The sequence below is a fragment of the Tupaia chinensis genome, unplaced genomic scaffold (assembly GCF_000334495.1).
Source record: "Tupaia chinensis unplaced genomic scaffold, TupChi_1.0 Scaffold143787_1, whole genome shotgun sequence".
In the NCBI taxonomy this organism is placed as follows: domain Eukaryota; kingdom Metazoa; phylum Chordata; class Mammalia; order Scandentia; family Tupaiidae; genus Tupaia; species Tupaia belangeri.
In genome coordinates, this window is record NW_006203636.1 from 800,443 (window position 1) to 818,291 (window position 17,849).

At 37.2% G+C, this 17,849-nt stretch overlaps 1 protein-coding gene and 1 pseudogene across 1 annotated transcript; one reads left to right on the plus strand and one right to left on the minus strand.

The window, feature by feature from the left end:
- Nucleotides 1-1,184: 1,184 nt before the first annotated feature.
- Nucleotides 1,185-2,431, minus strand: LOC114005426 (protein enabled homolog pseudogene; annotated as a pseudogene).
- A 4,921-nt stretch (nucleotides 2,432-7,352) lies between these two features.
- On the plus strand, nucleotides 7,353-17,186 carry RWDD1 (RWD domain containing 1; the record flags this gene model as incomplete). Its single annotated transcript, XM_014582754.1, is given in 6 exon segments — nucleotides 7,353-7,418; nucleotides 8,427-8,557; nucleotides 11,776-11,919; nucleotides 12,946-13,078; nucleotides 13,774-13,836; nucleotides 16,901-17,186. Coding segments are annotated over 6 exon segments (659 nt in total), but the record flags the coding sequence as incomplete, so codon positions are not given.
- Nucleotides 17,187-17,849: the final 663 nt, after the last annotated feature.

Here is a 17,849-nt window from a genome sequence, read left to right on the forward strand (position 1 = left end):
GTTTTTGCTATAGGGCACGTGCGCTCCCCAGAAAGACAGAGAGAGACAGAGAGAGAAAGTGAGAAATCACCCCCCAGGGGGATGGCCACACCGCAATCCCTTCTCCTCCATTCTCCTCTCGGGATCTTAGGCATGCACACACATGCGCCCGGCATGAGTTTTAAGCCACTGGGTCCGGGACTCGAACCGCGGTCTACTACATGGGAGTCCAGCGACATAGCCATTACGCTAACTGCTGGTCCCAAACTTTGTTTTAATCTACAAAATTGCATGAAGGCTAACTCCACACTTCCTATCATTCTAAAATTCCTGAAGCTGGGCAATTCATTTTTAGGACACCTTCTTATAAATATCACCCTTTGAAAGCACAGTTTCATTTGTTCTGGATTTCATGATCTTGACCTACATAGAACTGATCTCCGTTATTCTTGGGATAGCAACTATGATAGGAAGAAAAACCTGAGAAACATTTACAGTACAGTAGCATAACTTGCTTATTCTTCATCAGCACTCTCTGAAAAAAAAGCTTTTCTCCTCATTATTTTAGTCATGGGTGGTGAAAAATGTATGATTTTATTTTGACATGAAAATATTTCAATGTACAATCTTTCCTGATGGGTTTAGTATTCTCTTCATGATTATTAGAGGAACTATTGCATGAGTCTAGTCCATCCTGCTTTAAAGGTCAGAAAAATGCAGCAAACTGATAGGGGAATAGCTTATCCCCAGAATTATGTCTGGAGTTCTTCAGAGTAGGTTGGCTTTTCCCTCCTTCTGACAAATATTTGTCTCTATTTACTTTTCACAGCTCACAAAATGTAGAGATTTCCTGTTCTGTTTGTTTGTTTGTTTGTTTTTTGCCTTAGGGCACGTGCACTCCAGAAAGAGAAACAGACAGACACAGTGAGAGTCAAAATGAGAAATCAGCTTCCCTTTCCAAGGGGGATGGCCATGCTATAGTCCCTTCTCCTCCATTCTCCTCTCAGGATTTTGGGTACGCATGCACACGTGCCTGGCGTGGTTTTGAAGTCACCAGGTCCAGGACTTGAACCATGGTCAGTCTTGTGGGAATCCAGTGCTGTGACTGGTACGCCATCAGCTGGTCCCTGTTGTTAATAGTTGTTGTTTACAAGAATTATTTTTTTCTCCAGGTTGAAGTTCCTGTCTCTCCTTAGTTTATTTCTCTATGTATTATTTGACTTGCTCAGTTCCTGCATGATTACATCAATAAGCTCTTCTTTTAGCTTTGTTCATTTTTTTCTCATTTCATCTAAAATGTTCTGTTTCAGTCTGTCATAGTTGAATCCTTCTGTCTGAACTCCATCTGCACTGGGCTGTGATGAGAGAGCGGATTTTGGTCTGGAGATAACAGGTGACTTGCTGCCATTCATTGTAGTAAGTTGTCAGGAAAGTCATGATGTATTGTCCTATGTTTTTCTATGCAAAATGTGTCATAACTTTCCTGACAACCCAATATTTGTTTTTTTCCTGAGGTTTTCTTATTGGTTCAGGTGTACTTGTTGAAGAAACTTTAAAAGTTATAGGCTCTTGGGACCAGTAGTTAGCGTAATGGCTATGTCACTGAACTCCCATGTAGTTGACTGCGGTTTGAGTCCTGGACCCGGGTAGCTTAAACTCAGGCTGGGCGCGTGTCGTGCATGCTCAAGATCCCGAGAGGAGAATGGAGAAGAAGGGATTGCGGCGTGGCCATCCCCTCTGGGGGGTGATTTCTCGCTTTCTCTCTCTCTGTATCTCTGTCTTTCTGGCGAGCGTACATGCCCTATAGCAAAAAACCTCTCAAAAACACACACACACGCACACACACACACACACACACACACAGTTATAGGCTCTGAATCTTCACTTTTGTCCTCCTTCTGTTCTGTTTCTATTGTTTATCCCCTTTCAACAATTCTCCTGGCCAACAGAGAACTCATTTCTTCCATTAAACTACTACATTTTAAAGGAAGGGGTCCATTTCCATGACTTGTATACTCTAAAGGAAGGGGTCCATTTCCATGACTTGTATCTGTTTTAGATGAAGTAGAATTTTCACACCAGTGGTATTCCCTATACTCGGGAAAGAGGCATCCTCCATCCGAGACACTTTCCTAAGTTTTGCTCCAACTCTTACAGCTGCATGTCCAGTTAAAGGACGATTGTCTTCTGGCGTGGATCCTGAAAAAGTCCAGATGCAGGGAGGGAAGAAGCTGGAAGTGGTGGAGGAGGAGAGAGTACTTGATTAGGAAGAAGGTGTGGAGGAGGACGAGGTGGAGGACCTGGCAGGAGGAGGTGCTGGTGAAGCCTGGACAGGACTCGGTGGGAATGGTAGAGGGGGCAGAGGTGGTCCCAAGAGAATTCCCTGCTAGGCTGGAGTCTCAGCTGGCTATAGCAAGCCTGACTCAGAAGCAGAGGAGTCTCCCAGTACAGAGTTTAGAGGTTAATTGGAGACCATAATGCATGTCATGCTAATATGTAGTGGCCTTTTCAAGGCCTAGTCCCAGAGAATACATTTTGTAAAGTGAATAATTTATTTAGAGTTAATTCCTGTACTTTCTTTTTTCTCACTTAACTTGCATGAAAATATTGAAAAGTATTTTGTGATTTTTAACTGGTAAATTCGTTACTGGTAAATTTAACCGATAAATTTGAAACCAAGTACTTAATATTTTACATCATGTCTTCAGCTATTTGTATTTCAAATTCTTTAATTTCAGTGATCTGAAACATGAATCTGAGCTTCACATGAGTTGCAGCTTGTTGTGGAACTCAGAAGTTAGATCGCTGAATTTGGTGGTTATCATCCCATAGGTGCCCCTGAACTTAGACAGTGTTCAGGTACATGTTCCTGACATGAAGCTGCTTTTGAATTTTGTTATGTTGAAATTTAAGCAGTAACGATGATGACAGCAATTAAGGTCATAGAAATCATTAGATAAAGGGATACCAATGTAGTTCTGCAGTTTTCTTTTAATAAAATGAGACTTAGGTGGTAGGAAGAAGGAATTACTCTGCTTAGCACCCTTTGTGTGTGTGTTGTACATGTATGTGCTTGTGTTGTGTATATGTAATCCACTCCTTTTTTGAAACTGGTAAGATTAAAAAAAAGGGAGAAATAATATATATTGCAATGATGACTTTTTGGGAAAAATCTTCTGGCTCTCCATCTTGATTTATGCTTGAGTAATTATGTGTCATGTTTGATTTTCAGCAGTTTTACTAAAATTCTAAAGAAATAAACCACTCTCATCTGCTTTCTAGATTCCGTACATCTCAGTTTATAAAGTAAAGCTTGTTGATAGCTTAGATTTTTAATTGCTGCAGATTTGTTGTCATTGCCACTACAAAGAAGTATGAACATGGGAATTTTTTTCCTTGTTAGTATAGTTCCTGTTTCTGTAGGAACTTCATTTTTAGATTTTACTATGGTGTGAGCTACCATAACTCAAGTACATAGTTATTTCTATTAAGTATTTATCATCATGCTATAGTAGTAAAGGCATTAAAGAAGCAACACACTTATAAAGTGCTATTTTCGAAAAGAAATAGGTGGCAGTTTCATCTTTACTATTGTACTTCTGTTTACTCAAGCACTTGGCAATATAAACATTTATGTCCTCCATAAATCTGGTCAGAAATCACTTTTGATTTTTTTGGGTAAATTAAATAGTCTGTAGAAGATGGAGTACTGGTAAGATGAAAGACTAAAATAATATGCTAAATCTTAAGAGTAACTGGTTTATGCACTAAATGTTTTGTGCCTTGGTCTAACATTACCGTATAGAATGTACAGAATGACAAAAAAGAGCCAGTGTTGAATCATGTAATATTCCATAATTTTGCCTTATCCCAGATTGCTACATGTGTTTTTTCCAAGAAATTTGACTGAATTACCATAAAGATTTGTGTCATATGTGACAGTTATGTCATTGTTAGAGATTACAGTAATCAAAATGGCAAACAGAAGCTTAAGTTATTTTTCTGATCAAAACTTTGTTCTTTGGGTCCACATTCTTACGATGGTTTTTGTGCTCTTGTACATTGGATGTCTTCAGCTGAGTGTAGTTTAGGGGAATCCTTTTTAATTACAGGAAGGACTGCTTTTCTCAACACTATGATCTAACCTGTGACAAATTTGTGCAATACACTATGTAAATTGCTAACAGGTCTGTCACAAACAAACAATTTAAAATTCTTAACACTGGTGCTGAAACCTCTTCAGAACAGTCATTATGATTTAAAAGTTTGTTTGAAAATTTGCAAGCACCAAGTGTCAATCAAAACTGAAGCTGAAACACTCATGAATGTTGAATTTTCACGCTTTAGGTGTGCTTTGTTTTTAGATTTTTTTCAGTTTTTTGCTATTTTTACCATAACCGTCTCATTTAAATTTCCTGCATGCTAACTTTGTGTGATTGAAATAAGTTGCAGTATATATCAATATACACATAAAACAGAATAATCTTCTATTCAGCAGTGATCCCCAATCTTTTTGGCACCCAAGACCAGTTTCATAGAAGACAGTTTTTCTATAGGTTGAGGGTAGGTTTGGGGACGGAGATAGTTTATGAGACTGTGCAACCTAAATCCCTTACATATGCAGTTCACAGTAGGGTTTGTGCTCCTATGAAAATTGAATGCTGCCATTAATGTGACAGGAGGTAGACTCAGGAGGTAATGTGAGTGATGGAGAGTGATTGTAAATACTGAGGAAACTGTTAACCCACGGCTCATCTGCTGTACAGCCTGGTTTCTTTTCTTCTTCTTCTTCTTTTTTTTTTTTTTTTGAATTAAAAATGATTAATTAATTTTTAATTTGACCAGGGAAGGGCAGAGTGAGAGAGAGAGAAAGTGAGAGAGCAACCCACCAGGTCTGGGACTTGAACTGCCGTCAGCCATGTGGGAGTCCAGCGCCCTTAACTACCACGCCTCCTACCAGCCCCATGTATAGCCTGGTTTCTAACAGGCCATGGAGTGATACTGGCCTGGGAGTTGGAGACCCCTGTTTAAGCATCCTTAATTTGAAAATCTTTATATAGTTTATTTCATTCTGCCAGGTACTAGCTTTATAGCCTGGACATGTTATTTAAAAGCCCTGTGTCTCAGCATTCACATCTATAAAATTAAGGTAGTACTCTATTTAACTGGTTCTCATACCTGTTTTTAAAACTTTAACACCTTGACATATGAACTTGTCTTATACATGTCATAATTTAATTGGCAGCTTACTTTTTTCTTTCTTAGTGGAACATAAACTAAGATATATCACATACTTGATGGCATCTGTAATTTGATGAAATATAGCAGTACTATAAAATCATGGCCTTGATGTCTAAATGCAAGGATTTTTATGTAAATGCATAGCACAGCATAAACGCAGAGCAATGCTTGGGGCCAGCAGGTAACTTGGTGGTTAAGGTGCTGGACACTTACATGTCCAGCTGTGATTTGAGTCCTGGACCTGGTGGTTTGAAAATAATTTGGGGTATGTGTGCGTGCATGTCCAAAATTCCGGGAGGAGAACAGAGAAAGGATTGTGACTATCCCCCCACACACTGGGGGAGATTTCTCACTTTCCCTCTCTGTCTCTCTTTCTTTGTCTCTCTCTCTCTCTCACCCTCTCGCCCTCTCACCCTCTATCTCCAGTGAGAACATGTGCCCTAAGGCAAAAAACTAAAAAAGAAATAAACAAAAACACAGAGCAATGCTCAGTAAGTGTTAGCTGTTATTATTGGGTGTAGTTTATCCTTGACTTAGAGCCTCATGGCAACCTAGAAAGTGATAACAAGTTGGACTATCATTCAGTTGAACTTCTATAGTTGCATTGTTTACATTTCATGACATGTAAATGCAAAAGCTGTTTATGGAAAAGTAATAGGAATGAATTATCTTTTACACAAACTTATTAAAAAGTAGTTAAGGCCAATCATATTATGAAAGCTTCATTATAATGACCTTTCAGTGACTTTTTCAGCATGGGCTGGACTGCCTAAGACCTATTAAAATATGAGTCCAATGAGTTTTATCTTTTTGGCAAATACCTTTCTAGTTATCATAGATGTTCAGTATTGCTCAGAAACCTTCCTCTTCAATTAATGTGAAGGCATTCATTAGAATTATGAAGGGACTTCAGAAAGTTCATAGGAAAATTGAATTAAGTTTTGAGCTTATTTTGGTGCAAAAAAAAATTTTGAAACCCATACAGATTTTTCATGTATATGCATTTTCCATGAACCCTTCATATTACTGATAATGTTTATGGGACCTTCAGAAAGTTTCTGGGTAGTAAAAGCAGAATAGTTTCCATGGCAACTTCATTGATTCCTTGCACTTTCATTTCAAGAGTGGGGCTACTGCCAACCTGGACAGTTGCCAGTGCTTCCCAGGAGCGGAGTGAGGCCCAGGCTTTTCTCATAAGCTTAGCAGCGATTCTTATGGCTTGAAGTTTCCTGTTTCCTCTTCACCTGGTGCTGAATACACTATTTCCTTTGTTAGTGTTTGTATCCTTTAATTTCATTAGTTGAGCTCTTTCATTTGAGCCAAACGTTTATTGAATTTCTAAATATTGCCAAGCACTGATCTTGGAGCTCCCGTGAAACTTTTATAGTATTCTTGTGAGAAAAATAGCTTATCAACAGAGATATAGAATTAGATAGACATCAGACTGTACAGTGACTTACAAAACTTTTAGGTAAATGCTGACTTGCATGGTTTGCTTATTAAGTTGTAAGTATTTTGGTGTTTAGAGTTATAGGTAACTCATCTTGTCATTTCGTGAGTTTTAAGAGGCTTAGTGAGTGAGTGTGGAAGAATAAGTTTAGTTCCAGAGATGATTTGGGAGAGAAAGAGTAAGGAGGCACAAACTCTTAACAACTCAGTTCATACTCTGTGTTTGTCATTGGGGATTCTGAGTTACACCTAAGAATGTAAAAGTATGAAAGTGTAAAAATCAGTGATAACATGATTGTCAGTGGGTCGTTTCTAGTGAAAAGCATCCAACTCTTTGTTTGTTGTTGCATGTGGGATTTTTTTAAAGAATGTAATTTTCCATGTATAGGGGCAAATTTAGAAATAAAAATATAAACTTCCTATTTATTTTAATTTATTTAGAAAAACTCCAAGAGGGTTATCAACTATAGGTATTTCTGTCCAGATCAAAGGTAACCCTTAATTAAAGTAGAAAGTTGATGGGTATTTTATCATTTTAATGTCGAAGTCAGTCCATATTTGGGGAAATGGAATTACAGGCTAGGAACCAGTTCTAAGAGTGGGTAGTGATAATTTGCTAATAAGGAAAAGAAGCATCTGCTTTAGGAAGCATGTTAATAACTTCTATGTATATTTTCTTGCAGTGTTATCAGAAAATCCACCTAGTTTCACCATTACTGTGACATCTGAGGCTGGAGAAAATGATGAAAGTAAGTCTAGTAAGAAACATTTGCTATTCTTCTAAACTTCTCTCTTGGGAATCTCACTCATTGTGCAGCCACTGTGTGACATTGCTGTGTAGTCGCATACTACTTGATGGAGTTGAGCTCACTAGGCTAGGATCAGGGATGTGCCTATATAAATTTCACTCCTGTACCAGTTTCTGGTACAGGTCTGTAAGTTGGCACAGGCCAAAAGAGTGAGTGAAAATGTGTAGATGAATTAGGTGTAAAGTTTCCCAGCTTAGGGCCGTCAGGTGGCGAGGTTAAGGTGGCCTCATCTCACATGGCCAGCTCTGTGGTTTGAGTCCTGGTCCTGGTGGCTTGAAAATTACATTAGATGTGTTTGCATGCATGCTCAAAATCCCAAAAGGGATTGTGGAGTGACATCTCTCTGGGTGCGGGGGGGATGGGGGTGACTTCTCACTTTCCCTCTCTCTTTCTTCAGTGAGTGCATGCACCCTTTAGCAAAAACAAAGAACCCAACAAAGTTTCCTAGATAAACTTTCAATTGTCCAATTCAAACTGTGCCATTTGGCCATCAGTCGCAATGCCTTGTTGGCACCTGGCAGATACAATATATAGATTTTAGGGCTATAGCCAACAGCTGAGGACTGGCTTTAGTAGATGCTGACAATGAGACTGCGGTAAGACTTTTCTGTTATGTTCGGTGCCTTTTGTTTATCTTTGGAAGCATTTTATAAAGGATGACTTTGATTCATCCTCTTTTTCAGACATGCGGTATGGTAGAGTACCAATAAGTGGTATTTCATGTGTAAGAAGCAGTTGTTGCTATTCCTATGATTTATTTCACTTAACTTTGTGGTACGTGTTGTTTATATTAGTTATTAGCTGCTGTCTTAGTAACATTAGTTTTCTTCTGTAGGAAAATCTATTGTGCTTTTTGTTGGCATATTATAAATTAGTTATTTATTGAACAAAATTATTGACCTCTATAGTTTTAAGGTATTCACATCAAGCTTTTACCTTTTGTCTTAGCTGTCCAGACTACCCTCAAATTTACATACAGTGAAAAATACCCAGATGAAGCTCCACTTTATGAAATATTCTCCCAGGAAAATCTAGAAGATAATGATGTCTCAGACATTTTAAAATTATTAGCATTACAGGTATGGGCATAACAATTTTCTGTTTGTAGGAGCATTATTTATTGGCCATATATATATATATAGGTGTGTATGTGTGTGTGTGTGAATATATATATATTTTTTTAAATTCTATAACTCTTAAGGCTTTTTTTTTTTTTTTGCTTTTGAGAGAGATTTTTGCTATAGGACACATGCGCTTGTCAGAGAGATAGAACATGTGAGATATCAGCCTCCAGGGGGATGGCCACACTGTATTCTCCTCACTTCCATTTCCAGTGACGTAGCAATTATGCCAACTACTGAGCTGATAATATGTTATGACCCCTCCAGGAGAGGGGTCTGTGGATGAAAAAAAAAATGGATATTGGAAAGTTCTCACTGGACTAGTTCTGGTATGGGATGGGCCACCCACATTCTGGACTTGGCAGTTGTTTAAAGTTCATTCATGTGGGGACCAGCAGGTGGCATGGTGGTTAAGGTGCTGGACAGTCCTACATGACTGACCACAGTTCAAGTCCTGGACCTGGCAAGCAGCTTGCTTTCTCACTTTCTCTCTCTCTTTCTCTCTCTCTGGTCAAATTAAAATAAATGAATGAATAAATAAAATTAAATAAAATAATTCTTTAAAAAATGTTTACTTATGCTTGAATAGAGTTTTCATGGGTTATTCAGAGTATATGGCGAGGGGCGGGGGGGCCAAGTAAAATCTTTAATAATCATCTTAAAATCAGAAGTTCCAGTTTTCTTTGTTCTAAGAATTAACAGAAAACACATCTCCATCTTAAATGTGTATTCTGAAGACCAGTGGTCTCTGAATACTGATGTTATTACTATCTAGAGCTATTAGAGAATGAGGAATAAAAAAGCGTGTATCAGATTGGACGCTTTGCTGATCCTAGACCCGGAGAACTTTGTTTGCCTACCAGGAAATTATATTCATTCTAACATCATTTGGCTAAACATGTTCATTTTCAAACATTGTAAAGCGGGGCCAACAGGTGGTTACATCTCTGGACTCCCATGTAGTCGACTGCGGTTTGAGAACTGGACTTGGTGGCTTAAAACTCATGCCAGGTGTGTGTGCATGCATGCCCAAAATCTTGAGAGGAGAATGGAGGAGAAGGGATTATGACATGACCATCACCTAAGGAATGATTTCTTGCTTTCTGTCTCTCCATCTCTTTCTCTCTCTCTGGTGAGTGCATATGCCCTGTAGCAAAAATCTCTCAAAAAAAGGAAAAAACATTGTAAAGCACATGGGATGGTTATACAATATGCAGTCAGTCACACATCAATGCAAATTACTCAATCTGAGTGGATTTTTCCATATGTTTAATATTTTATTTATACTTAGACTCTCTCCTTTCTAAAAGGCAGTTTTGATTTCTTTGCCCTTTGCCTGAGATCAATTGTATTGAGGAATACTTGTAGATTATTTTCAAAATAGTCTTCATTTTTAACTATTAAAATAGTTAATTTATATTACAAAAAAACTTGAAAAATACAGAAAATCTTGAAGAAGAAATTAAAAATTATTCTTAATCCCACCAGCCAGGTATAATTGCCTAATAACATTTTGGTGTAATAAAATGTGAGACTTTTTCTGTTTCTGCTTGCTGAAGAGAGGGAAAAAGGGTTCTGGGGAATGGCCACACCAGAACTTGTATGTGTTTGCTGAAGAGAGGGGAAAAGGGTTCTGGGGAATGGCCACACCAGAACCCCTTCTCTTTCGTTGTTCCCTTCTTTTGGGATTTTGGCCGTGCGTACACATGCTCAGTACCTTTCTTAAGCTGCCGGGTCTGGGACTGTAGTCTCAGGGTTGGTTATGTTAGATCCTGCTGCATCAATCACCAGGCCACAGAGGTGGCCCACCAGATATTTTCTTATGCTTATATGCTTTGTACCTTCTCCCACCCCAGTTAGTCATTCTATGCGTATGTATTATAACATCCTCTTTTTTCAGGTAACAGTATATGTGGTAGTCTTTCAATTTCTTTTAAATATATATGAATCATTGTTTTTGATAGCTGCATAGAATTCATTATATGTGTACATAATTACATATATCATTTTCTAAAAATCTTAGTAATTGTCACTTTTGCCTGATTTAGTATATAATTCAACATTTTTATATATCACTATTTGTAGGTTTTTAGAGCAGGTTGTCCATTGTGTCCCAAATACCTGACACATTGTATATACACTCAAATATTTGTTGAATAAATAAAAATAATGAATTACTGATGAGTATACTACTTTTTAGACATCAGAGTACTGGGGGCCAGCTAGTGGTATGGTAATTAAGGTAGCTGGATCCCATGTAGCTGACAGTTTGGTTCAAGTCCTAGACCCAGCAGGTTGAACAATAAGCCAAATGCATGTACATGCATGCTCAAAATCCCAAAAGGAGGAGGAGATGGAGAAGGGTTTGTGGCATGGCCATCTCCCATGGGGGGTGCTTTCTTACTTTCTGTCTCTCTGTCTTTTGCTGTTTCCCTACCTCTCTCTACCCCCAGCAACTTCATGCACTCGTTGGCAAATTAACAACAAAAATAAAATAAACAAAAAAAATAAGATTGCTGCATCAAAGGGTATGCATACTTAAGAATTTTAAACATGCTACCAAATTAATTTTCAAAATGATTGTGCCAAATCAGAGTCTCACTAAAGCCATTGAAAGTTTTGTTTTTTCATATTTACTAATACTAGATGTTTTCATTTAGAAGTTAAAAAAATGATAAAATGAAAATGGTATATAGTATAATTTCTATTTCTTTGAGTACTAGTTATGTGAAACTAGTAAAGACAGATTACAGAAGTACATACAGTCTTCATTGTTATATTAGTTTAGGAAGGCACTCTGACCTCAAAATACAGCTCTTAAAATACTCATATAGAAGTAAAATAGTGAATATATGCCGGAGAAATGATGTTACTAGTTATTATAGGAAAAGGTTTTCCTAATTCTACCTATAATTGTGATTATTAAATTGAATTTACTGAAATAATCGTTTTCAGATTCAATGACAAATTACATGAGTTTTAAAATATCTGTCAATCTCACTTCTTAAATGATAACTTACTGAAGGGCGTGAACATGTGTTATAACTGAATCACTAACTATGTTATAAATGTATGAAGTTTATGATTATACCAAAACCTTGTTTTATTGGTTAGTTTTTATTTATTTATTTTTGGAGAAGTATGTTTCTCACCACTTTCTGGTTGTTGCTATACAGGCTGAAGAAAATCTTGGTATGGTGATGATTTTTACTCTAGTGACAGCTGTACAAGAAAAATTAAATGAAATAGTAGATCAGATAAAAACTAGAAGAGAAGAAGAGAAGAAACAGAAAGAAAAGGAAGCAGAAGAAGCTGAAAAGGTATATTTAAAAACCATGTTTTCTTTCATTATTCTCTAAATCTGTTGTTTATTGGTTTTGAATTTTTTTTTCTTTTTTTGGCTACTTTTGTTTGGATATCACAAAAATAAACAAACATGTATTTTAGTAAAGTTACTAAGAGACAAGTTTTTTTTTTTGGGGGGGGGAGATTTTTGCTATAGGGTGCATGTACTCTCCAGAAAGAGAGAGAGAGAGAGACAGAAAGCGAGAAATCACCCCCCAGGGGGGATGGCCACACTGCAGTCCCTTCTCCTCTATTCTCCTCTCGGGATCTTGGGCACATATGCACATGTGCCCGGTGTGAGTTTAAACCACAGGGTCTGGGACTTGAACCACGGTTGACTATACATGGGAGTCCAGTGATATAGCCATTATGCCAACTGCTGGTCCCACTAAGAGTAAAGTTTTAGAAGTCCCTAATTTGTTTGGTGACGTAGCATGAGTAATGAATGATCATTAGTTAGTAATAATTAAAATTCATCTAAGAAAGACCAGGAAATAGAAATTATTTCTCCTATGGTATAGAGCTTGGAATCATAAGCCCTTTCCACAGTGATTTAAATACTAAGTGTAAAAAAGCCTCAAAATACTAAAATGAAGTAAAAAGCTGTGATTTAAATGTGTATTCAAAGCATTTTAATATGATAGCTGTAACTTTCCTCTGAAGAATGGACAGGTATGGCACATATTATTGGGTCATTGGGAAAGACAAAGTATTTTTGCACAGAAAATACGTCATGACTTTTCCAACAACCTAATATATATTACCTTTTGTTTTATATAATTAGAATTAAAAAAAAAACAGACCTTTTCAGAGAAACTTATCAAAATCAGCTAGAGTAGCCAGTGCTGAAAGAAATCAGGTAAATATTGGAAAATTTTAAATGTTCATTTTTATGTGTGTTTCTTATAGGCAATTATATTTGTGTAGAAGATGTAATTAGACTTTATTTGTTAAACTGTTGTCTCACGTATCTGGGATTTATTCCTTCATTATTTTCTCAGCAATTATTCCATGGCACTCCTGTTACGATTGAAAATTTCTTAAGCTGGAAGGCCAAGTTTGATGCAGAACTCTTGGAAATTAAAAAGAAACGGATGAAAGAAGAAGAACAAGCAGGAAAAAGCAAATTAAGTGGTATGACTACTACACCTGTTCTCCTAAACTCTCCTGAATCTTTTTTTTTTTTTTTTGGAGAGATTTTTGCTATAGGGCACATGCGCTTGCCAGAAAGACAGAGAGACAAAGTGAGAAATCACCCCCCGCAGGGGGGATGGCCACACCACAGTCCCTTCTCCTCCATTTTCCTCTCAGGATCTTGGTCATGCACGCACACGCGCCCAGCGTGAGTTTAAGCCACCGGATCCGGGACTCAGACTTCAGTCGGCTACATGGGAATCCAGTGACATAGCCATTATGCTAATTGGTGGTCCCCTGAATCATTTCTTATAAGAGGATCATTTAGACAGATACCTATTTTTCTATACATGATTCATAATACATTTTTATAGATTATCTTTAATATAAATATTATTGTTGAACCTGAGGCATAGGAACATGCAATATCAAAATTCTTAGAAGTGGTTGGTAGAGAAAAACCCATTTGTTTTTCTAGGACTCTAAGGCAGACTAGTTTTTGCGTGTTCTATTTTAATGCAAATCCATTTTATATGTCTCTTAGCTATGAATGAGTTCATAAATAAAGTTATTGAAATAAATATGCAGGAAAATGTTTACTGACTGTTTTCCTGAATTACTCTGCGTTCTAAAGGATTGTAGGAAAAATGAAAGAATTACATGCCATTTGAAATAAATACACTTATTTCTTTTAGGGAAGCAGCTGTTTGAAACAGATCATAATCTTGATACTTCTGATATCCAATTTTTGGAGGATGGTAAGATAATATTAGAATTCCACATATATGTAGTATGCTGTTTTTAATTTTAAAGCATGAAAGTCAGCAATAATTTTATTTAGTATAAGTTTTTCCTTTCAAGGCTATTAAAAAGTACATTTTGAAGAATAAATTCTAATGGTTGATTAATGGCCAGAGACTGGGGAGAAGAGAAGAATAGAAAAGATGGGGAGAGGTTGGTCAAAGAGTGTGAATGTTACTCTCAGAGTAGAGGAATAACTTCTGGTACACTAAGACACGGTAGGGTGACTATAGACGACAGAAATGCATTGTATGTTTCAAATAGCTAGAAGAGGATTTTGAATGTTCTCACAATAGAGAAATAATAAGTAGAAATGCTAATTACCATGATTTGTTCATTACTCAATGTTAGTTTATATCATATTGTACCTTATAAATATGTTCAATTATTAAGTGTCCAAAAAATACATTTAGAAGAATAAATTCATTGGTTGATACCTTTTATATTTTAACTACATTTTTTTAATTCTGCAGCAGTATTTTTTTTTTTTTTAAGTTTCTTGCTGAGTTAAGCAGTGTAAAAGATAGCAATGGATAGGCCATTGTAGTCATGCCAGTCTCTGAAAACTAGTAAACTGTGCCATTGGGACTCAGGTGGCCCATTGTACTTAATTGCTAGTATCACAAATCTGTGGAAATTCTATTCTGTGGTCTCATGGAGCTTGTAAAAACCTGAGGCGTGGAACTCTTAGCATTTCTTCTAACCAAATATCTTGCCCTTCCTACCACTTGCTGTTTTTGAAACATCTAGTCCATCATGATTTCATTCCTTTTCCCTCCTATACCTTAGTATCTCTAGGTCTTTCATTTATCCATCTATTCACAAATATTTATTGCATTGTCTAGTAGAGAATGGTCCTCGTGAAACTTATGTCCTCCATTTTTTGGAGAGATTCTGCTATAGGGTGTGTGTGCTCACCAGAAAGACAGAGAGAGACAGAAAGCAAGAAATCACCCCCCGGGGGGATGGCCTCACCACAGTCCCTTCTCCTCCATTCTCTTCTTGAGATCTTGGGCATGCACGCACACGTGCCTGGCGTGAGTTTAAGCCACTGGATCTCGGACTCGAACTGCAGCTGACTACATGGGAGTTCAGTGACATAGCCATTATGCCAACTGCTGGTCCCTGTCCTCCATTTTTTTAAAGATTTTTTTTTTTTTTTTTTGCTGTAGGGCGTGTGCTCTCACCAAAGAGAGAGAGACAGAGACAGTCAGAGGGAAAGTGAGAAATCATCCCCTAGTAGTATAGCCATGCTGCGATCCCTTCTCCTCCTCTCTCCTCACGCCTGGTGTGATTTTCAAGCCATGGGGTCTAGGATTTGAACTATGGTTGACAATGTGGGGATTGAGCGATGTAACTCCTGTGTCGGCCTTCCATGTATTTTTTTAAACTGGGCTCCTTACTCAGTCACCTCAGCACCCTAGAGTTCTGCACTTCATTAACTTCTCTTAGGAGTATCTTGCCACTTAGATTCCTCTAGCTTCTGGATTTTTCAGGTCTGTTCTGGTTTAGCTGCTGGAGCAGTTTAAGAAGCATCATTGATGTGGTTCACTGCAAAATCACTTTCTAACCTCAACTGAGTCCTTACTGACACACTTTTTCTTTTTTTCCCCCAGTGTATCTTACATTCTGTGTAGCGGCTACACCAAGATGTTTTTAGTCTTTATAAAAAACATCAAAACAAAAGCCTGCAAGGATTTCCTTTTCTATCCTTCATACTTTAAGAATTCATATCACCTCTTAGTTTTCTGAGAAATTATAGCTCTAAAAATTGCTTCATCTTGTTCTCTCTTGTACTTAAAAGCTTTAGTATCTCCACTCATTCTTGACTCCTTTACGTTTTCAATGGATCAAGTGTCTCCTCATATCCAATATGTTATCAAAAGCTACCTGATTCTGCCTCTGAAATGTCTGTGTCAATTTCCTCTCCTGATTTGAAGGTTTTACCATTTTGGGGTCAGTCTCTTAAATGATTTTCCCTTCTTCCTTCTTCTAGTGCCATTACTATTTTATAGTCACTACCTTAATCCATATTTAATCATAAAACTTCTCTCCTCAAAATCCCTCGATACTTTTCATTGTTTAGAGAAAAAGGTTCACCTATGCAATTTTTCTCATTCCAGCCTTCTTCTACATTATCTCCAGGTATTTCTACTTAAGAATTTTATCTTCTAAATAGATGTATTCAAGGTCTTGTTTTTTCTCTCTGCCTTTGCATATGCTAACTAGAATGACTTCACCCTAGCACTTGTTCTTCTTGGTAGATTCAAATTTTTCATGAAGATATTTCAGATTTTCTCTGCTTTGAGAAGTCTTTACTGTCTTTCCCAGTCAGTCAGTTTTCTTTGACCCTGTCTTAGCAATTTGTATTTTATTATTGAACTACTTATAGGTACAAAACAAGACTCATTCTCTTTATATTTTTATTGAAAAATGAACAAATCTTAATGATTTAGGAGTGATGTCATATCATACATATCTCTAATTCAGGTAAATATGAGTGAAGGTAATGCAGAACAAAGATCTTGGTTCCCATGGTACTTAGCCATTTGAAGTCTTGAAAAACATATAGAGGGAAGTGGGCAAAAGTGAATGTCAAGTAAAATCTGTGAGTTAAATAGCAAGTATAGTTGAGCTTTAATGATGTATTTATCTGCTACTATTAGAAGAGAAAACTCCTGGTACAGGTTCCATGGTTAGTAATCCTTAACTTGTATAACCAGCATAGCTTCCTATTGTTTTCAATTTATAACATGCCACATTATAAGGAATTCATTCTAGTTAACCTTAAAAAAAAACAACAGCAACTGGATTTTAGATTATGAACTAGAAGTATGAAGTTGCTCCTGAAATGTCAGTCAGATGATCAGCACAAATCATTGTTGGTTCAATTTGCAATAGTAGTTTGGGATCACTCATACGCTGTGCACACACTTAGAAGCTTTTGTCTGGGACTGCCAGTGAGTCGTACCTTTTGTTTCTGAATGTAAGACTTATGGTGAAATTGTTTTGCCTTTGCAGCTGGAAACAATGTGGAGGTAGATGAGTCTTTGTTCCAGGAAATGGATGACTTGGAGCTAGAGGATGATGAAGATGATCCAGATTATAATCCTGCTGACCCAGAGAGTGACTCAACTGACTAATGGACTGTCCCATCTGCAAAGAGGCTCGACTGCCACAGCATCTGTGGCTATGCTGAGAGGGTTTTGATTTGTCTTTTTTTCTAAGAAAAAATAATTTTCAGGAGAATATTCTTCTGATAGCTTTCGTCATTGAACTTAATAAACTGACCTTAAAATTTCAAATATAAAATGTTTAATTCCTCTTATTGTTGAGCAGGTTACATATTTTAAATAATTTTGTGTTGGAGAAAGATCCTGCCTATAATATCAAGACTTGCAGGAAGGCTTTGCTGTGCTTATGTGTGGTTTTATATATGAAGAATTGGAACAACTCAGAATTTCTATGCTGGAGATGGGTTACTTTTGGATTCCAAGTATCATCATTCACATAAGGAAGACTGAGGTGAATTTGTATTTCAACCTCCAGGCTCAATAAATTTAAAAGTCTTAACAAAACCAGAAACCCATATGATGGTCAGGAATAAAATGGACTTAGTCTTATGATAGTATTTGAATCAGTCACTTAGGGAGTTTTTAAAGTGTGTGCATTCCTGGCACAGGTTATATTCATAAGCAGTGAGCTCCAATCTGAATTTTAAAGCAGCAAAATCTCTCAGGCCTGCCTTGGAGTGCAGCATATTAAGCATAGTATATGGGGAACTGCATCCACATGACCAACTGCTTTAGGAATCCTGGCCAAGGCAGCTTGAAAAACATGCTGGACAAGTATGCATGCTTCCAAAATCCTGATGGAGAAATGGAGAAAAAAGATTGCAGCATGGCCATACCCATTGAGGAGTGTTTTCTCTGTCTCTGGCAAGTACACTTGTCCTGTTACAATAAAACAA